Source organism: Geotrypetes seraphini, chromosome 3, assembly GCF_902459505.1.
Source record: "Geotrypetes seraphini chromosome 3, aGeoSer1.1, whole genome shotgun sequence".
NCBI lineage: Eukaryota > Metazoa > Chordata > Amphibia > Gymnophiona > Dermophiidae > Geotrypetes > Geotrypetes seraphini.
This window is the reverse complement of record NC_047086.1, coordinates 112576163-112598725: the sequence shown is the minus strand read 5'-3', so window position 1 is coordinate 112598725 and position 22563 is coordinate 112576163. Positions and strand designations below refer to the sequence as shown.

The 22563-nt window shown below is 39.4% G+C and overlaps 1 protein-coding gene across 1 annotated transcript in view; it reads right to left on the bottom strand.

Moving 5' to 3' along the window:
- Nucleotides 1–6738, bottom strand: part of ADGRF5 (adhesion G protein-coupled receptor F5) — a 212342-nt gene extending 205604 nt beyond the window's left edge. Inside the window, exon 1 of the mRNA XM_033938407.1 lies at nucleotides 6718–6738. Within this exon, the coding sequence (XP_033794298.1) occupies nucleotides 6718–6720 (3 nt within the window). The 5' untranslated portion in view covers nucleotides 6721–6738. The remainder of the gene's footprint in view (nucleotides 1–6717) is intronic.
- Nucleotides 6739–22563: the final 15825 nt, after the last annotated feature.

The window sequence follows — 22563 nt, the reverse complement described above, 5'->3', positions numbered from 1 at the left end:
GATGTCCACTTATTTGCTTTTTCTGCAAGGGTCCACTTATTTGCACGGGGCTTCTGCAAGGGTAGGTCATGGCCTCACAAACTTATATGTACTTCTTTGAGGGGGGTAAACAGCCAGTGGATAAAGGGGGAATCCATTGACATCATTTACCTTGACTTTCAAAAAAGCCTTCGACAAGGTACCACACACGAAAGACTGCTTAAAAAGCTGTGGAAACACGGGTGCAAGGGGAGGTCCACCGATGGATCAAAAACTGGCTGGCGGACAGGAAACAGAGGGTTGGAGTAAAGGGCCATTACTCAGACTGGCATTGGGTCACGAGCGGAGTTCCGCAGGGGTCGGTGCTGGGACTGCTCCTGTTCAATATATTTATTAATGACCTGGAGGTGGGAACAAATTGCGAAGTTGTTAAATTTGCGGAATGACACCAAACTCTACCGCAGGGTTTGAAACCATGGAAGACTGGGAAGAATCTGCAAAGGGACCTAACGACGCTAGAAGAATGGGCCAAAAAAATGGCAAATGAACTTAACGTAGGGAAATGCAAGGTCATGCATGTAGGGAAAAAGAACCCGATGTTCAGCTACAAAATGGGGGGGATCACGGCTAGGGGTAAGTAACCTATGAAAGAGACCTGGGAGTGATGGTAGACATATCTTTGAAGTCGTCGGCACAGTGCGCCACAGCCTCAAGAAAAGCAAACAAAATGTTGGGTATCATTAAGAAGGGTATCACGACCAGGACGAAGGAGGTCATCCTGCCAACTGTATCGTGCAATGGTGCGACCGCATCTGTAGTACTGTGTCCAGTACTGGTCCGCCTTACCTCAAGAAGGACATGGCGGGTACTTGAGGGAGTCCAGAGAAGAGCAACTAAACTGATAAGGGGTATGGAAAACCTCTCATATACTGACAGACTGAAAAAAGCTGGGCTGTACTCCCTGGAAAAGCGGAAACTTAGAGGAGGACATGATAGAAACCTTCAAGATCCTGAAGGGTATAGAAAAGGTAGACAGGGACAGATTTTTTAGATTATTGGGGAACCACAAGTTAAAGGGGGCACATCTGAGAAATTAAAAGGGGACAGGTATTAGAACAAATGCCAGAAAGTTCTTTTTCACCCAGAGGGTGGTGGATACATTGGAACGCGCTTCCGGAGGCTAGTGATAGGCCGGAGCACGTTACAAGGCTTCAAAGAAGGTTTGGATAGGTTCCTAGAGGATAAAGGAATTGAGGGGTACAGATAGGAGTAGCAGAGGGTTATAGGGATAGTCTGGGACCACTGCTCAGGCAATGGGCCTGATGGGCCGCCGCGGGAGCGGACCACTGGGCGAGATGGACCTCTGGTCTGCCTCAGCGGAGGCATCTTCTTATGTTTCTTATGTAAATAAAAATGCCTTCTTTGAGCTGTGCTGGATCAAGGACAGAACTACTAATCTTTTGTCTCACAATTTGACATAGATCTTTTGGTGGCATCTTTCATATATGTCAAATTGTGAGACAAAACATAAGAACATAAGAATTGCCGCTGCTGGGTCAGACCAGTGGTCCATCATGACCAGCTCACGCGATGGCCTTTAGGTCAAAGATCAGTGCCCTATTTGAGTCTAGCCTTACCTGCAAACGTTCTAGTTCAGCAGGAACTTATCTAACCTTTTCTTGAATCCCTGGAGGGTGCTTTCCCCTATAACAGCCTCTGGAAGAGTGTTCCAGATTTCTACCACTTTCTGGATGAAAAAGAACTTCCTTATGTTGTACGGAATCTATCCCCTTTTAACTTTAGAGAGTGCCCTCTCGTTCTCTCCACCTTGGAGAGGGAGAACAATCTCTCTTAAGTCTATTCCCTTCAAAATCTTGCATGTTTCGATCATGTCCCCTCTCAGTCTCCTCTTTTCAAGGGAGAAGAGGCTGTCCATGATCCAGCACAGCTCAAAGAAGGCATCAGTTGGACATTTTTAATTTTAACAGAAAAGCAAACAGGGCTGCTGCCCTGGGCTCCACAGATTCAGGAGGCCCTGCAGTCCGAACTTCTTATTAAACACCTAAATTTTCCTTTTCAGAGGGGGCCCCGACACGGGCAGCCATTCTCACAAACTGCTGGTGGCTGCCCAGAAGCTTCCCTCTGCGCCGATCTGCCATGTTGGAAACAGGAAGTTACGGCAGAGGAAAAACTTTGGGGCAGCCACCGACAGCTTGTGAGAACAGCTGCCTTGTCGGAACTCCTCTGAAAAGGAACATTTTAGCTACCGAGATGCCAGGGCATGGAGGGGAAGGAGGAAGGTATGCCAGACGAAGGGGAAAAGGGAAGGAGGTGATGTCAGAGGGGGAGGGAGAGATGAAAGGAAAGGAGAGAGATACCAGGGAATCAGGGAAGGGAAGGAGACCAGGAGATGCCTGACTGTGGGGTTGGAAGGAAAGAAAGGAGAAGAGAGAGATGCCAGAGCATAGGGGAGGGGGTGGTGACAGAGAAAAATGGAGAGTTGGTAAGAGCTGAAATGAATCATGTACAAAGGAGAGAAGGGGGCACAAGATACACAGTTTATGGAAGGAGCTTAGAAAGAGGGAAGATGCCATATGGAACGGGGAGAGGGCGGACAGTGGATGGCAGGGGTAGAGAGAGAGAGGGCACACATGGAAGGGGGCTGTTGCTTGCATGAAAGACAGAGAAAGGACAGATGCGGGCTAGAAAGAAGAGAGTGAAGGCAAGATGATTAAAGCAGAAACGACAAAAGATAGAAAAAAGATTTTTTTGTTGCTTTAAAATAAAATAGTAATTGTAGTTGTATTAATAAAACTTTTATAAACAGAAAATAAGGTAATCTTTTATTGACTAATTTTAATACATTTTATACTAACTTTTAGAGACCAAAAACCCCCTTTCTTAGGTCAGGACAAGTATAATGTAACAGCAGTAAACTATATTGACCTGAAGAAGGAGGCCATGGCCTCTGAAAGTTTCAAGTTTATTAAAATTTTGATATATACCGCAATATAAAATATTTTCAATGCGTATAACAATAAAAAATTTTGGGGGAAGGACAAAAATAAAACAATTTAAACAGGCAAACATACAATCAATGCACACAATTAATAAGTGATACATAAGGAAAAAGGAGTGAAACTACACTTAAAGTTAATTAAAAATTGTTTTATTTCTATTTGTTAATTATAAAGTGGTGATTGTCAGTTTCTTCAAATTTACATCTGCTATATTTATATTTTGCCAGAGTATTAGGGGGCTATGTGTCATTGTTTCTGGTGGCGTTTCACTGTATGGCAGTTTGGCTTCTTGGCGGTTCAAATAACCTTTATCTACATATTTCTATTTTAGTTTGTGATTACTTATTCTATACTGGGTGAGGGTGTATCTGTGGTTCTGTGTGTATGAAAGACATAGGGGGTCCTTTTATCAAGCCGCGCTAGTGGGGTTAGCGCGTTGGACATTTCATCACGCGCTAACCCCCACAGCTGGCTAAAAAAACTAACGCCTGCTCAAATGCAAGCATTAGCGGCTAGCGCAGCAGGCGGTTTAAAAACCGCGGTATTTCACGCGTTAAACCCCTACCACAGCTTGATAAAAGGACCCCATGGTTTTCTGTTAGCGTTGACTAGCCTTGTTGGCGAAATGCATCAGGCATGGTTCTTGGGAGCACTTTGACTAAACCTGATTTGAATCTCCTTATTGTCTGCCAATCTTCTTTTGTTTCATGTTGGATTCTTTGGGTGGACTGCTTGCCTTGTTGCTTCGTTGCAAGTTAACATACATGGAGTGGAACGTAGTAGAGGAGTTTCAGATTTGGTTGTTTATACATACATATGGGGTTACAGTTGGGTCGACATAGAGTGAGGGCAGTTGAGAGGGGTTGTAAACTTGGGGCTCCTTTTACTAAGCTGTGCTAGCGTTTTAGCGAGCGCTTAGCGCGCGCTTGTTAGACACTAACGCCTCCATTGAGCTGGCATTAGTTTTTGGTGCATAGTGCGGGGTTAGCGTGCGCAGAAATGTAGCACGCACTAAAAATGCTAGCGCACCTTAGTAAAAGGAGCCCTTGGTTATTAATATAGAGTATTTTGGATATTATTACTGCTTTACAATATATTGAACACTTTTAAATACGTATGGGAAAGGGTTTGAGAGTTAATCCTGGGTAAGTAGGTGGTAAGGGAAGGAAGGGGGGAGTTGTTCAGAGATGTTTGGTGGTTGCATAGAAGAAAAAACGGTGCAGTGGTATGCTAATCTTTGTTGTTTGAATCTTAAAAAAAAAAAAAGGAAGAAATACAATGGAAATAAAGAAGTAAATAAGAAAACAGATAAATGGGGGGCGGTGTGGGCAGGGAGCAGGGCAAGGCCAGGGGGCCCAGTGTACTTGTGTGCCTAGGGGCCCTCAAAGAATTAATCCTGCCCTAGCCATCAGGATGGGCCGATTCCCAGGAGATCGGGCGGGCGAGTTCCTGGTCACCTCATCCATATCCAGAGGAGCTCGGCTTCATCACTGCATTTAGCTGCAACTTGTTTTGGTCATCCAACTTCTTTCCGAGAGGCCATCATGTAGTTGCAGATTGAGTATCTAGGTTCAAGCCTAGAGGTAGGCATAGTTGTATGTCATCGGCGAAACGATTGGAATATTTATGGTGGTGTTTAAGGCGATGTCTATCACTGGTCTGATATAGAGGGTTGAAAAGCAGAGGGGATAGTAGAGCGCCTTGCGGTACTCCATATTTTACCCGGTATAGGTTGCGCTAGAATGGATTTTAGTAGGGACACTTTGGGGGTCCTATGGGCTCAGGACAATGAGAACTACTGGAGCGCTTGATCGCTAATTTCCAATATTTGCGAGTTTGGTGAGGAGGCAGGGGGTGAATCAAAAGTGGCACTGAGGTCTAGGTGCATAGTAAATGTTCCATTGCAATGTGCGGTGAGGGTTTATTGGGGGCAGTTTGGGCAGGTAGTTTTGGGCATTGGTGGAATTTACAGGGGTAGTACTGTCAGTTGGAAGAATCTTTGTGATGCAGCAGTTTGCAGGGATAGTTTTAAGGAGTGGGGCAGTTAGAAGTGTTCTGACAGTTGTATGGGGGTATTTTGTGGGCTTGCAGGCAGTTTGCGTGGGTAGTGGCAATTGAAGGGGGTAATTTTGGTTTATGGGTTTGGTGAGTGGTGAGGTAATTGCAAGTGGTGGTGTTTGGGACTTGGGGGGCAGTTTAGAGGGGGATAGGACAGTTGTGGGAGTGTATGTTTTGGGGTGGAATTTAAAAGACTATAGAATGGAGCAAGAAGTTTGAAAGGTGGAATTCCTGATAGCTGTGTAAGTTTGTATGCTACAGAAGCTGAAACTCCGTTCCATAGAAATGCATAGTGCCAAGGCGGGAGTGGGGGGGGCTTATTTCTCTGGAAATCCTGGTAGTGTATTGGTCCATTTTCAATTAGATTTCTCTTTTTGCTGGTTCCCCCCATATGCCAAATTTTTACCTAATTTGGGTTAAATTATCTGTTACTGATTGCTGGAATTTAGAAATGCACTGTCCATTATTTTATGGGGGTAGGGACTTATTATCACACCTCCTAGTCTGATTTTAGCTTATTTCAAACAATATTTCTTTACTAGTTTTTCCCTGATGCCAAGTTTATATCCTATTCCGTTAAAGTTTTCAGACTTACAGATGGACAAAGAGACAAAAGGACAGATAGACATTCTTGACCCCTTTTATATAATTCCTTCCAACTTCCTGGTTTCAAAGTGAAAGTGCACATGTTCTATACCAGGGGTGTCCAACCTGCAGCCCCGTGAAGTATTTTGTTTGGGGCCCCGGTCGAGGGGCAATGCAGGTTTTCTTTCCGCTGCCCCTGGGTGTTTACCGTCTTTGCCGGCATCCCTTGGCTGTAGTGTTTGCGCATTTGTGTGGCCCCAGAAACATTTTTTTCAGCCAATACGGCCCAGGGAAGCTAAAAGGTTGGGACACCCCTGTTCTATACTATACTTTCAGACATGGGATAAAGCCACAGATTAAATGGTATCCCCAAGAACTTGTGGCAGAAAGCAACAGTTAGGGAGGATTTTCAAATTCATATTATTTTAGGAATAGTATCTGCAAAAACACAGGTTTTTCTGCCAGGCAGGATTAAACCTTTGGAAGACCCTTGCAGCAAGTACATGGACTCTTATTGTCATATAAATGTCTATAAGTCAAGAAAGGTGGAGGGCCATTTTCAATACAACATCTAAATCCATTTTGTGGAAGATAGCACAAACCTCTAATACTGAACAGAACCATTTTCAAAACTGCAAAATGTCTTTCTTTTGAACGATTAAAAAAACCGGGACTATAAAATTATGAAATCCCTGGAATAGTTGCAAATTAATCTTAATGCACCAGATCCATTCTAACCAGCTACAACCAGTTACAGTTGAGCTGAAAATCCAAAAATGGAGCAGGAGGAACTGTCGGGCAAAACAACACAAGAAAAGAAATCTATAATGATTTTAAAAGAGTTCAATTCTTATCTTTAGATTTTCAGTAGTTGCAAATCCTGTTCATAACACTGAAAATCCTTAGCTGAACATGAAGCATGCCAGGGGTATATACAGAACAATCCAAAAACATTCAGCATTTTTAAATTATTAGCCACAATGTTCATTTTCCTAATAACTTTTACAAACAGCTGTTCTTTTATTTTAGAACTGTTAGTCCTTATGTGAAAAAAAAAAAAATCAATACCTCTTACCATTGTGTCAAATTCTCTCTTCCCCCCGTCCTGATCCTGAAATAAGAATGAAACCGCCTGAATGCAGCTACTTCTGCTCATTTATTTATTTATTTTGTTGTGGTGAATATCCGTTAGTTTTTAATGTCAGGAAGACCACACCTCTTTTTAAAAACAGTGCTTCCTGGGCTCTAATGAAGGCTATTGTCAAAGATATCAAAAGTGAGCACCGGTTCATGACCTGGGAAAAAGACTGAATTGAGTTAAATTAAAAATGATTATACTACTGAGAGATGAGTCAATATGCTCTGCATGGTCCCTCATGAAACTTAGGAGAAATACAGTAGCACATTACATTGAAGTCTAATATGATAGAAACATGACGTCAAATAAAGGCCTAATAGCCCATCCAGTCTGTCCTTCCGACACAATCCATTATCTGCTCTTCTCCTTAAACAACAGGGTTACCCGGATTTTCCCCCGGGTTATATCCTCCTTTTTGAAGGACACGTGAGGGGTTCCCGGAGCGGCTTTTCAAAAACCCGGCACTTTAAAAGAAGCATAAGAATAGCCTTACTTGGTCAGACCAATGGAGGTCCATCAAGCCCAGTAGCCCCGTTCTCACTATCACTAGATCAGAGGTCACTAGTACCTGGCCAAAACAAAAGGGTGTAGCAATATTCCATGCTATCAATACAGGGTTTTGAAATCTAGTCCTCGAAATCATGTCAGGCAGGAGGGGCGATGACATCAACATGCTCGTGTGCTTGACATCATCGCGTCACATGCGTGGCTGCCCCACTGCTCGATGAGAGCAGGTAGTGGTAGGAGGGGATTAGGGGGTGGGAGCGGGGCATAACGTGGCGGTGATGGGTGGAACTGGGCAGGGCCTGGGGGGAGGGGGTCTGGATTTTACTAAAGTAAAATCTGATAACCCTACCCTAAGAGCTCCCACATGCCTGTCCCAAGCTATATTAAATTCGGAAACAGTCTTCTTCTCCACCACTTCCACCTGGAGACTATTCCACGCAACTACTACCCCATCTAGTACTTTCTTACATTATTCCCGAGCCTATCACCTCTTAACTTCTAATCGTGTAGGCAGTAAGGATGCCACACATTCTGAAGAAAACCTATAAAAGGCTGTCATCCAACCAGAAAGAAAGAGAGCACTTCACTGAGAAAAAGGGGTAGAGGATTGTTCCAAGAAAAAGCCCCTAGCTCCCTGAATGTAACATTTATCCAGTCAATATTGGGGTAGTTGAAATCAAAAAACTCTACTCTCTTCTAGAGATGTCAAGAGCTTCTGTAGCACTAACTTCTAAAGTGGAGGAAATAAAGACCTCGGTACGTAAGTACAGTGCACTGCTACATATAAGCATATGCTACAAAATAAAGCATATCAAAATTTTTCCAAATACTATTTAAAATTATATCATGCCTTTAGGGACAATATTTAAACCACACGTGGGGAATCTCAGAACGCCACCTGTCCACTATCATATCATGCAGTACAGTGTGGTAGCACTCGTCACTGGCTCACCCAATCGTGTTTTTGACCTATTTTTTTCTATTTTTCAAAATTGTAAATTATTGACTTTATTTAATATTTCTGCTCTTCATACTGTTTCCTATACTACTTAATAAATAAATAAATATCAAAAACATATCAAAACATATCAAAAACATAATCATAGATTATCTTTTCCATGTTAATTCTTTGTCATTTCAATAAACTTTCATTCATTTCAATAACTTTTCAATAGATTTTCTAATTTTTAATTTCTCCTAGATAACTTAGCTTATTGGTTCAATGTCGCTGTTACACTACGCCCCACCAACGCGTTTCGTATCTTCCTCAGGATGGGAGAAGTGCCTTAACAAACTACATTTCAATCATTCATTTACTCGCGCTGTATCCAACCGTCATCAAAAGAGTGCCTATTAGGATTATGAGTTACAAAATAAAGCAGGCACATCCCAGTCGTGGGTCAGAAAAAACCTCTTGATTTGTCTTTGAGCATACACTTAACATATTCTGGGAAAAACAGCCTCTCGGGACCAGAATTCTCAAAACTTAGGTTGCCTTTAACGCGGTCATTAAACCAGTTCCAGCTGGTTTAGCGTGCAAATATTTTAGTGGCGGATTATCAAAACTGCTTTCTGTTCCGAGCATCTTAGCAGTCTCTGATTCTGCCATCAAATGAGCTCATCAATATTTAAATGAGCACTCCAGATGATTCATCGTCATCACCGAGCAATTCTCCAAGCTTGGCGTCGGCTTTTGGTGAGCAAAAATCAGTGACTGGTCCAGAGGAGGCAAGTACTGTGCCAGCACCGTGAAAAGTGCATTTCTGGTGTGTGTTTTGACTGTGGCCAATGAAACAAAATGAAAAATTAGGGAGCGGGGGTGGACAAAAGCAAGCTACTTGAGCACGTGTATTATAGACGTGTCATATGTGTTTCTGGCTGTGGTTCATGATAAAATTTGACATTAAAAAACAAATTACAAGATTTACATGACTTATAGTAGTTTTTATCTGTTTTTGCCACACAAGCTGCATGTGTTGCGTGCCTATGACGTGAGCATATATTATGCTCAAATAAGGTATGCATGTGATGTGTGCTTACTGTGTTGCTTTTCCTGGCACATGTGCACATTTATTAAACCAAGCTGGTTTCTCATCATGACATGAGAGAGATTTAGGGCTTCTTTTACAAAGCCACGCTAGCGGTTTAATGCACGTAATAGCGCTAAACCGCCGGCCACGCTAGCCGCTACCGCCTCCTCTTGAGCAAGCGGTAGTTTGTCGGCCAGTGTGGGGGTTAGCGCCTGATGAAAAGTCGTGCGCGTTAAACCCGCTAGCGCGGCTTTGTAAAAGGAGCCCTTAAGTTCAGCCATAGCACGGCACAAGGAGGTTTTTTACAAGGAGGTTTCTGCCCTTTCTAGTCTTTCATCATGATGTATTCAGACTGAAGATGCGGTTCTGAGGCTTTTTCCTCCTTGTTCTAAGATAATTTATGGTACAACATTTAGGGCCCTTTTTTTTTTTTTTTTTAATCTTTATTGATTTTTAATCAAAAACAGTGTCATACAAATGAAAGAACAGTAGGTATTACATACACTACACTAATATCTGTACCGGTAACATAGAAATCATTCAATAATTTCAGCTTCTTACATATAATAATAGCACAATATATCCTAATATATAATACAAATGAAGAATAAAGTTACCCAGTTGTCGCTATCAATATTTACTCCCCACCTTCCAACCCCCCACCCCCCTGGATGTGTAAAGATAAATGAACCAAAGGAAAGATATGATAAATATACATTATTATATTTTTACAAATTTTAGACAATGGCCTCCAAACTTTATTAAATACCTCACTAGAATCCTTACACTCTGCGTTAATTCGTTCATATCTGTACATAGTGCACACAGTTCACCCACCAAAAATATAATTTATTTTCTTTTATTAATAAAAGTTTATATACCGCAGGACCGTGAAGTTCTATGCGGTTTACAAATGATTAAAAAATGTTACCGATTGAGTAGTACTAACAGAGTTAAAAGGTTTAGCGGTCAGTTATTATGGGAGAGATTGTGACAGTGCAGCTGCCTACGTGCTTTAGGAACAGATATGTTTTTAGGTGTTTCCTAAATTCCCCATAAGTATTCGCAAGCATGAGTAATTGTTTCAGATCTTTACCCCATAATGATGCCTGAATATGAGAAAGAGATGTTGAAGATAGTCTTTTAAATTTACAATCCTTTTACTAAGGTGCGCTAGTGTTTTTAGTGCACGCAGTGAAATTACCGTGCGCTAGACAAGCCGTCGCGCTAACGCTTCTAGAACTAACGCCAGCTCAGTGCTGGTGTTAAGGTCTAGCGCGCGTGGCAATGTAGCGCGCACTTTCCACGTGTTAAAGCCCAGCGCACCTTCGTAAAAAGGAGCCCTTAATCATTTGCAGAGTTTTCACAATTCAATAGAATAGAGAGTTGGTATATTGATTGTGTGTATTGAATTGAACCTTCTCTCCTGCATTTTGATTGATAGAACCCCACTATTTACCCTTCTCCATTTAGGACAGGGGTAGGGAACTCCGGGTCCTCGAGAGCCGTATTCCAGTCGGGTTATGTCAGGATTTCCCCAATGAATATCATTGAAAGCAGTACATGCAAATAGATCTCATGCATATTCATTGGGGAGATCCTGAAACCTGACCGAGTTCCTACCCCTGATTTAGAATATTGACCATTTAACCTACTCTCTTTTCTATCTTTTAACCAGTTCTTAATCCATATCCTAAATATTGGCTGCAACTCTGCTGAGAAGTTAACTTTCCCCTGCTGAGGCTGAACAAATACGTGAGATATTAATCTTATCGTGTGTATTTCAACAGGTTTTGCAGAATTTTTAGAATAGTTTTCAAAATGCAATTTATATCTGCAGTATAATGCACTGCACTGATCCACTCACTCCCCTTTCCTGTTTCCCCAAACACATGACTTTCTTGGTATTTACACATCATAGTGCTCTGGAATGTAAAATATAAATACTGCTAAATCACAAAAACACCTAGATGCTGCACGGAATCAAACCAGAAGATTGAAAAGACTTTTTCCCTTATTAGTAATTCTATGATCCTGCCCAGAAAGAAACAGATAAAAATGGAGGCAGATAAACATGTGATCTATCCATGCCTCTGGTATCCCTTCTTCTCCCTTAGAGATACAATGGGGTCCTTTTATCAAGCAGCGGTAGGGGTTTAACGCGTGTTAAACCACCTGCCGCGCTAGACACTAGCGTCTGCATTAAGCAGGCATTAGTTTTTTAGCCGGCAGTTCCATGCATTCCACTACCCTTTCTGTGAAAACAATATTTTTCTAATTGGGATACTGGAATCATCTGTTGTTCATTGTCCTTTGATACTAAACTATTTGGAGGTCAATATTGGGTAGAATGTAATAACATTATGGAATCATCAATTCCCACTAACATATGAGGCGTATCATTTTGTGGTACATTACACATGTTAAGCCCCCTTATATCAATATAAAGGGCCGTCTTTTTCCTCATAATGACTGGGATAGCCATCCAGATGATAACCCGAAACTGGAAGAACTATGACATTTAAATTTTCCTTTCTGGTGGGCAAGTCTTTGCTCCAGTTATAGATTTGAAAGGATGAACGCTGAAAGTTTGGGGCATGGTAATATATTTAAATTGATATTGGGCCCATTGACATCTTATATTACATCACTATAATAGGTTTCTGATTGTGCGTCAGTTTTTGTTTATTTTGGTATATCCAGGGAAGGGTGATTATTTCTGTCTTAATTTTGTTTTTTGGGTATTTATATTTGAGGGTGGGTGGGTGGATGGGAAGATATCATTAATTAGAATAGGGTAAGGTTTTTGCGATAATCTATGTTTTTATACTTTATTGAATAATTATTGGGTGGGTGGGTGGGAGAAAATGGTTGATTATGAATATGTGTAAGTTGATTGTGCTTTTAATTATATTATTATATGTTACATTTGTTGTATTGCACTATTGAAGATTTGAAAATCAATAAAGAATTTTTAAAAAAACAACAACAAAAAACGGTTTGCATATAAAAAAAAATAAAAAAAAAGTATTTCTGAGGTTAATTATGAGTAGGGTTAAAAAGACATCCGGATTTCTCCGGACAAGTCCTCCTTTGAGGACATGTCCAGGGAATCCGGACAGCTTTTCAAAACCCGTCACTTTGTCTGGGTTTTGGAAAAGCTTGGAGAGAAATTAGTGTCTGGCAGGAGGGCATCCGCTCATTTGTGGATGCCCTCCTGCCCAATGAGAGCAGGCAGCGTGGGGGGAGGGGGCTGGGGCAGAGCTAGGGTGAGATTGGGGGGGCGGGGACTAGGGTATAACGGGATGGGGGGTGGGTGGGACTAGGTGAGCCTGGGGGTGTGTCTAAGGGTCTGGATTTTCCAAACAGAAAATCTGGTAACCCTACTTTTGAGTCTTATCTGCTTCACATTTGTCTTATGCCCCTTGTTTCCTTTCAACTGAAAGAGATTCACCTCATGTGCATTTATGTTATGTAGGTATTTAAATGCCCCTATCATCGCCACAACAAATATCCAATGCAGAGCAAAGGAGTTTGCGTAGAAGTAAGGACAATAGACTGTAAAACTAAAGGACCCAGGTTCAAACCACACATTAAATTCTTTTTTATTTATTTATAAAATTGTGAGCATTCTAAGGAACAGTAAAAATACCTCTGTATCCAGGGAGCATAGCTATCATTGAGAGCCCAGCAAAATGCCCAGGGCTGTCCAATGGTAGGGGTCCCAGCAGCCGAACCTTGCAGCTGCCGTAGCACCCTGAGGTTTTGCGTTCAATTCCGACTACAGTTCCTTGGTGACTCTGGGCAAATTACTTAACTCTTCATTGCCCCAGGTACAAAATAAGTACCTGTCTAAAATATGTAAACCATTTGATTGTAACCACACAGAAAAAAGCGTATATCAAGTCCCATCCACCCTACCCTTTACCTTCTCTTCCACATGCCAAGGTCCGGGCACGTTCCCCCATGCTCAGATACCTATCTGCCCACCTGTGCTCCTCCACGGCTACAGCGTCAGAGACGGTGCTAAAGGCTGTCTCTCTAGCTAGCGGGACCTTTCCTCTGCCACACTGATACAACTTGTCCTGTGGACGGACACAGTGGAGAAAAAGGGTTCCACTGGCCAGCAAGGCAGCCTTTAGGCATTGTCTCTGAGCATTGTAGCTGTGGAGGACACTGTGGGTGTGGGGTATGTAGTTGAGCATGGGGGTGGGGGGAGGTACCAGACCCAGGGGGCATGCAAGACAGGGGGGGAGTTTGGCACTCAGGGGAGTGGCCATCTCTGTCCTTCCACCCAGGGTTATTGAGTCCCAGCTATGCCAATAACAATACCTGAAATGTATAACCAATTACGATAGCCTTCAGGCTTGTTAGGTGGCTTATATATTAGGAACAGTAGGTATTTTTCTGTTCTCGGATGGCACACAATATAAAAAAACCCAGAAAGTTAAAAGCAGGATTTGAATGTGGGTCTCTTAGTATACAATGCATTCACTGCATTAACCAACAGGCAGCTCCTCCGATCTGCATGCTGTCCTATATCAGAAAGCCTATAATAGTTGAAGCTGTCACAGAGTCCTCCAGTTTCTCTTGCAAGGGTGAGGGGAGGGAAACAGCAAGCCACTGAAGGATTAAGGAGTTATAATGCCTTAAATTCCTCCAGTGGGCAGCTGCTACAATCATAATCAAACGTTTTGTACTCTCAATGTGATTGAAACAGGTTCTAACTTAGGACATCCTTCTTTTTAGACTTGAACATTTCCTTCCCTTCCATAATCGCTTCGGATGTCAAGTTTCAAGTTTCAAGTTTCTTATTTTTGGGATATACTGTCCTATCAAAACAAGTTTCTAAATGGTGCACAATATAAATGAATTGTAAAAAACAATTAGAATAGGTAAATAAAAGCAATATTTTATCAAATACTAGCTGATGCCCCGGCGTTGCACGGGTATTTAATTATAGCAATAACACTGTAAAATGGATTCAAATAAAGATACTTTATAGTGGTGAATGAAAATATATTTTAACAGCTTTATAAAAAAGTACAATAATCAAATTATAATGTGAAATATTTGACAAAACGAATACAATACAACTAACACAAAAACTTGATTATAAACAACATTTTTAGTTTCACCATCCAGGAGCAAGAACATATACATTCTTGGGTGAAACCACCCTTCCCACGTGTGCAGGTGGCCGCGAGACCCCCAGAACATATCACCCCAGGTAGTGAGGGATCTGCATACCAAGTTTCGTTCAAATCGGTCCCACAGCTTTTTACATTTTTTTCCATTGACTTGAATGGGTGAGAATCTGATTTTTCTGTTTGTAGCTCCGCCCACAATGTGCAGGTGGGCCGCGAGACCCCCAGAACATATCACCCAGGTAGTGAGGGATCTGCATACCAATTTACGTTCAATAGCGTCCACAACTTTATACATTTTTTTTCCATTGACTTGAATGGGTGAAGATCTGATTTTCTGTTTGTAGCTCCGCCCACGTGTGCAGGTAGGCCGCGAGACCCCCCAGAACATACACCCCAGGTAGTGAGGGAGTCTGCATACCAAGGTTTCGTTCAAATCGGTCCAACAGCTTTTACATTTTTTCCATTGACTTGAATGGGTGAAATCTGATTTTCTGTTTGTAGCTCCGCCCAACGTGTGCAGGTGGGCCGCGAGACCCCCAGAACATATCACCCCAGGTAGTGAGAGATCAGCAAACCAAGTTTTCGTTCAAATCGGTCCACAGCTTATTACATTTTTTCCATTGACTTGAATGGGTGAAATCTGATTTTCTGTTGGTAGCTCCGCCCACGTGTGCAGGTGGGCTGCGAGAACCCCCAGAACATATCACCCCAGGTAGTGAGGGATCTGCATACCAATTTATGTTACAAAGCGGTCCCACAGCTTATACATTTTTTCCACTGACTGTGAAATGGGTGAAATCTGATTTTCTGTTAGTAGCTTCCGCCCACGTGTGCAGTGGGGTCGCGAGACCCCGAGAACATATCACCACCCGGTAGTGAGGGATCTGCAATACCAATTTTCGTTCAAATCGGTCCCACAGCTTTTTACAATTTTTTCCAATTGACCTTGAATGGGTGAAATCTGATTTTCTGTTTGTAGCTCCGCCCACGTGTGCAGGTGGGCCGCGAGAACCCCCCAGAACATATCACCCCAGGTAGTGAGGGATCTGCAATACCAAGTTTTCGTTCAAATCGGTCCCACAGCTTTTTACATTTTTCCATTGACTTGAATGGGTGAAACTCTGATTTTCTGTTTGTAGCTCCGCCCACGTGTGCAGGTGGGCCGCGAGACCCCCAGAACATATCACCCCCGTAGTGAGGGATCTGCATACCAATTTTCGTTCAAATCGGTCCCACAGCGTTTTAACATTTTTTCCATTGACATGAATGGGTTGAAATCCGATTTTCTGTTTGTAGCTCTGGCCACGTGTGCAGGTGGGGCCGCGAGAACCCCCAGAACATATCACCCCAGGTAGTGAGGGATCTGCATACCAAGTTTCATTCAAATCGGTCAAGAGCCGTTTTTGAATTAATGTGAGAATGGCATCTTTTTAACATTTTTTCCATTGACATGAATGGGTGAAATGTGATTTTCTGTTGTAGCTCTGGCCACGTGTGTAGGTGGGGCCGCGAGACCCCCAGAAAATATCACCCCAGGTAGTGAGGGATCTGCATACCAAAGTTTCATTCAAATCGGATCAAGCCGTTTTTGAATTAATGTGAGAATGGCATCTTTTTACATTTTTGTCCATTGACATGAATGGGTGAAATGTGATTTTCTGTTTGTAGCTCCGCCCACGTGGGTGCAGGTGGGGCCGCGAGACCCCCAGAACATATCACCCCAGGTAGTGAGGGATCTGCATACTAAGTTTCGTTCAAATCGGTCAAGCCGTTTTTGAATTACTGTGAGAATGGCAGTTTTTTGTTTTTTTTTAATATATTCTTTATTCATTTTCAAGATTACATTAAGTGTTAAAATATATTCAATCACATAAACAATAAATACATCACTTAGAAATAATCAGTTAACACATCCGCACAAATGCTTATCCCCATCCCTATCCCAACCCACCCTCCCATATATTCCATTATCATATAAAACATGTAATAATAAAATCCCCCCCTCCCTGCACCTTAAAGTTAAGCAAAATAAATATAAGGGAACCAATTTTGAATTAATCTTTACAATACTTCGTTAATGGTTTCCACACATCCTGAAACTTTTATAATAACCCCGCTGTACTGCAATAGAACCTTTCCTTTTATATATATGGCATAGAGAGTTCCACCAGAAGCTATAATTTAATCTCCTCCAATCCTTCCAATTAAATGTGATCTGCTGAATGGGCAACTCCAGTCATTATAAGTAATAATTTATTGTTATTTGCAGAAATCTGACTTTTTGCTCTCATTTCCATACAAATATCACAGTATCATAGGATAATGCTACCGGGTTATCTAATAAATTATTAATTTGGGTCCCAAATTGATTTCCAAAAAATTCATAATAAATGGCAATGAAACAATAAATGATCTAAAGTTCCTGCTTCTAAAATGACAATGCCAACATCTATTAGACAAAGGAACTAATCTAGTTTTTTGTAATCTAACAGGGGTCCATAATGCTCTGTGCAACAGAAAAAAACCAGTTTGTCTCATAGATGCTGACTACTGTACATTTCATGCCTCCAAGACCAAAATTCGTGGCTATTGAGATGCAGTAAATTCATGCTTAATCTCATACTCCAACTATCTCTTAGACCAGTTTTTAAATTCTTTTATTAAATCTACTTAATATTTTGTACCACTGGGCGGCCTGGTGACCCAAGAAGTCTGTCTGAAAACACATAAACTCCATACTATTATGATTATTAAGGGTTTTTCCAATCAGGGAACCCTGCTTAAATGGCATGCTTCAGCTGCATCCATCTAAAGTTTTCTGAGTTTTAAGACCAAATTTATGTTGCAACTGTGAAAACTCAAGCATAGTACCATAGCAATAACATCATCCAATATTCGTATTCCTAGCTATCATCCATTGCTTCCAGACTAGTCTCTCCCCGCCAATTTGGATCTTGGAGTTTACCCATATAGACTGTTTTGTAGATTTATAAATTGGAATAGTTTTTAGGTTGCTTACATATCGCAAAGTTGCCATGTATCTACTAGTATACTATTATCTTTACTATAGCTGGGCATTTTGATACTGAGTACAATGGCACAGACGCAAAGGAGACATGAAATTGCCATTCTAACCACAACCAGTCAGGGAGTTTTTCCATGAGTTCTGGGGGGATACCTGGCGCAAAATATAGGCTTGATGATACCTATAAAAAATTTGGAAAATTTAACCCCTCCTCTCCGAAATTGATCTTTGTAAGGATACAAAGCCACTCTAGGAGTTTTACCCAGCCAAAATAAATTTTAAAAAGAATGCTATTTAATTTTTTATAAAAGGACCCTTGAAAATATACCAGCAACATTCCCATCTAATAACAAACCACAGGTAAAATCATCATTTTAAAAGTTTGGAGCTCTCCCCCACCATGAAAGGTGTAACGGATTCCATGTGCTCACACATCTCCGTAACCTTCTGTAATAACGATTTTTCATTTATTTTCATTGTTTCATCCAATGTATTTTTAATCCAAATGCCTAAATACTTTATTCCCTTCCTCTTTCCAAAGAAAGGGAAAAGAATCAAACAAACCTTTGTACAATGAACATTGAGTGGAAGAATTTCTGATTTATAATTCCAATTTATCTTATATCCTGAAAATTTTCCAAAATTCCTCAATAATTTCAAGTAAGCAAGGAACGGTTTCCTCAGGATTTCTCAAATAAAGCATATATATCATCCGCATAAGCCGAGATCTTATATTCCCTATCTTATGAGGAATACCCTGTATCTCTTCTGTTTGCTGAATGGCTAATAACAAGGGTTCCAAAACAATATCAAAAAAGCAAAGGAGATAAGGGACAACCTTATCTAACCCCCCTTTGCAGCCTAAAATCTTCTGAGAAATTATTATTAATATATAATTTAGCAATAGGGGAGCTATACAATGCTTGAACCATTTGTATAAATCCCGAGCCAATACCAAACCATTCCATCGCTTGATACATAAAGGTCCATTCAACACGATCAAAAAGCCTTTTCTGCAACAAGTGATACAGAAAAAAACTGGATCTTTTAAGGCTTTGGATAAATTCAACATATGTAATGCAAGCCTAGTGTGTTAGAAGAATGTCTTTGAGCAACAAAACCTGTTTGATGCATACCAATCATAAATAGGGAGAGCTTTAGCCAAACGTATAGCCAAAATCTTAGCTAAAATTTTCCCATCAACATTAATTAAAGAAATAGGCCTGTAATTTGAAAGCCAGTGTGGGATCTTTATTTGGCTTTGGCAAAACTATAGTTAATGATTCAGCCATGGTACCCATAATACAACCTTTAGTAAGTTGAGTCTGATATAAATTTTAATAAATATGGTAACAGGGTAATTTGAAATGATTTATAAAACTCTACAGTATAACCATCTCCACCTGGAGCGGATCCAACTCTAAGGGATTTCAATGCTGCTTGCAATTCATTAACTAATATTGGCTTTTCTAAACTTTCTTTTATATGCTCAGGAATTTTCGGTCCCGTAATTAACTTTAAAAATTCCAAACCATCCTTTTCTATTATCTAAATAAGGCTCAGAAGAATATAGGTTTTTGTAAAAGTTTAAAAATTGTCTTAAGATTGGTCCAAATTGAGAATAACTATTCCCCTTTTCATCTTTAAATCATCACTATTTTTGTTTTTTGTTTTTTACTTTTAGATAATTTGCCAATAATCTTCCCGCCTTATTTGAATTTCCATAATACAATGCCTGTTGAGAAAATATATCTTTTCTAATCAATTTTGAAGAAATCTCATTATATTTCCCTTTCACTTCATGAGGTCTTGTAATATAGAATAATCCCATTTCTCAACTAATTTTGATTCTAATATCTTTATATCTTGTTCTAAACTATGAAATTGTTTTTTAATTTGTTTTTTAAGATATGCCGAAAAAGAAATAATTTGACCTCTCATGGTTTGCCTTAAAAGCATCCCATAATGTTTCTATAGAGATATCCTTCGTATTATTAATTTGAAAATAATCATTTATTTTTAATTGTATTTCCTCAATAAAATTTGGTTCCATCAGCAATGCATTATCAAATCTCCATATAGGTCTCCTATCCTCTTGATCAATTACTTTAAGTTTAATCCACACCCACCATGATCAGACAAAATAATTGGATCTATGGAGGCTTGTGTTACTTGTTGAACTAATGTATTTGACACAAATATATAATCAATTCTTGAAAAAGATTTATGAACATGGGAACAAAATGAAAATTCCCGATCATTAAAATGAAATATTCACCATATATCCTTCAAATCACAATTTTGTACCAAATTATCTAATCCTAATGATTTCATAATTCTACTAGGTTTTTTGTCTATTATAGGATCTATAACAGCATTAAAACCCCCAGCCACAACTAAATTAGAAGTAGCCAGTGGTAATAACAATTGTTGTAGGTTTTTAAAGAACTCAATTTGATTGATATTAGGTGCGTAGACATTGAAAAGCGCCATTGTAGTATTTCCCAGTTTCATGTCCACATGTATCCACCTTCCTAAAGGATCACCAGATATAAATTTGAAGGTAGCATTACATCTTTTATTTACCAATATTGCAACACCTGCTTTCTTCTTACAGCTGGGGCATACAAGCAATGTTTTATCCAATTTTCTTTCAGTTTTTGAGACTCTAAAGCTGACAAGTGAGTCTCTTGAATGTAACAAATATCTATATTTTGTTGTTTTAAAAAACAAAAGTGTTCTTTTCCTTTTTATTGGATGATTTAAACCATTAACGTTTAGTGAAAGAATTTTAAGCTCCATTAATCAAATTAATTCTTTCACATATGATATTCACCAAATACTTCAACATATAATTTTTCTGCTCAAATCTTAATTCCCTTAATTTACTATAAGGTGCAACCCTCCCTTCCCTTAATTTCTTAAAACTTATATTTCTAAAGCCCCAAAACCCCTTCCCTAGTCCCTCCCACAACCCTCCCTTTCTTATTATACAGTAACTTGAAGGCAAAAGATCAGACCAGCACCCATCCCCTCCAAAGCATTTTACTTCATTATTTCCCCCATATTATAAAAAATTGAACATTCCAAATAATTAAATCCCCTAATTTCTACTCTATATATCCCCAATCTATTACATAGATCTCTACCCATAAATCATACCAAAAAGAACTGTATAATTTAATATTTTATACTAATTGTTTCAAACTAAATGTCAAAGACCTTATAATATTTCTGTAACAATTCCCTTACCAACATTTAATTCAGCTTTAACATGTAAATGCAATATAAATTTCATATACGTTAAAATTAATTAAATTAAAAAATTCAATTAGTTCACTTACAAAATATTCAATTTAAAGATTTTCTAAAATGAAACACTCCATTTATCTGGATCCCAGTTCACCTTTTAATCCCCATTCACTATTACAAATGACCTTCATCATTCAATACATAAAAATTAAAAGAAACACTGTAACATAAAAAAAGAATACAAACTATTATAGTAAATGTAAACCAAATCCCACATGCCTTTGCACAGAACTGAAATGCCAAGCAAAGTAAAAATCCACTATAATATAGAATAGCTGCAAAAGGGAGGAACCATTAAATAAAAGAATTCTGAAGAAATTTAAAATTATAGAAATAAAACCAAAATAAAACAAGTAAATAAAACACTGAATGAGATTAAAAATAACTCAAACATCCCAGTTTCCAATCTTAGATACATAGAATGGTTTGGTGTTTTGTTTTTTTTTCCCCCCTTTTTTCCCATGAGGAAAAAAAAATTCCCCAAAGAAAACATTTGAAGATGGTCATCAAAGATTTTAATTCTAGAATCCAAAATGTGTTAAACTTAGACAAAATTAAATAATATACTAAATACTTATACTCTAAGCCAGGCACTACATTGATCTGTCCACTATCCCCGGAATTAGATGTGCTGGAGACAAGCAGAAGCGGCGAGAAGGGCTGCACCAACTCAAAACTGAAGCCGGGTAATGTGAGGAGAGGCGAAGTCATCCAAGGCCAGGGAACTAGCATAATGTTTTGCTTCTCCATTCTTTTGTAGAATTTTAATCATTTTTATTTGAAACTATTCCAGTCATTTCAAAACAGTTAACATATTAATGCCAGCTGCCATCTTTGAATTTAATAAAGTATATGGAAATAATTAAAATTCCTCTTTATATTCCCTCAAAAACAAACTTATCTTCTCAAATTAAATTTATGTAAATAAAATTTTAAAACCCCAATTCCAATCCTTCAAAATCAGTTGATCTTAATTCATAGGAACTTCTAGAGATGACAAAAAATTCTTTAAGTTTTCCAGGATCATCAAACTGATGAAATTTCCCCTTGTACGTTACTCTCATTGATGCAGGGTAATATAGTCCATATTTAGCACCTATTTCTCTCAGTGGTTGTCTCAGTTGTAAAAATTGCTTTCTAATTTGAACAGTTTCTGTAGCAAAATCCTGAAGGAAAAACAACTTAGAATCTTTATATGCAAGATTTTTAACTTCCTTTGCAGCTTGTATAATATCCAGTACCTGTTGGAATTTTAGTAGTCTGAATATTATAGTTCTTGGTTTTTCTCCGTTTTGATCTTTCCTCATTCCAACCCTATGTGCTTTTTCAATTTCCAGTGATCCTTTTATTTTTAATGGAAGAATTTTTGGTATTAACTCTTCTAGGAAAGAGATCATGTTTTTCCTTTCAATTCCCTCTTTTAGTCCAACAATTCTTTAAATTCTGATTCCTAGATCTGTTCTCCATGTCAATCATTTTTTAGTCATATCCATTAACATTTTATGATCTTCTTTGTATTTCTGTTGAATGTTTTCAATTTTTTCCACTTTATTTCAACTTATCCATTCTGTTGTTCAAAAAGATCAAATTTGCTGTTCATGAGATTCATCTCTTGTTTCACTTCCATTATATTTGTGTTAATTTCCTCAATTCCTCCATAACTTCAATAAAAATCCAATGCGTCCATAGGTAAGGGAACCTCACTGGAAGATTGTGAGTCTTCTTTCAGCCTTTTGGTTTTTCCTGTAGATTTTGAAGA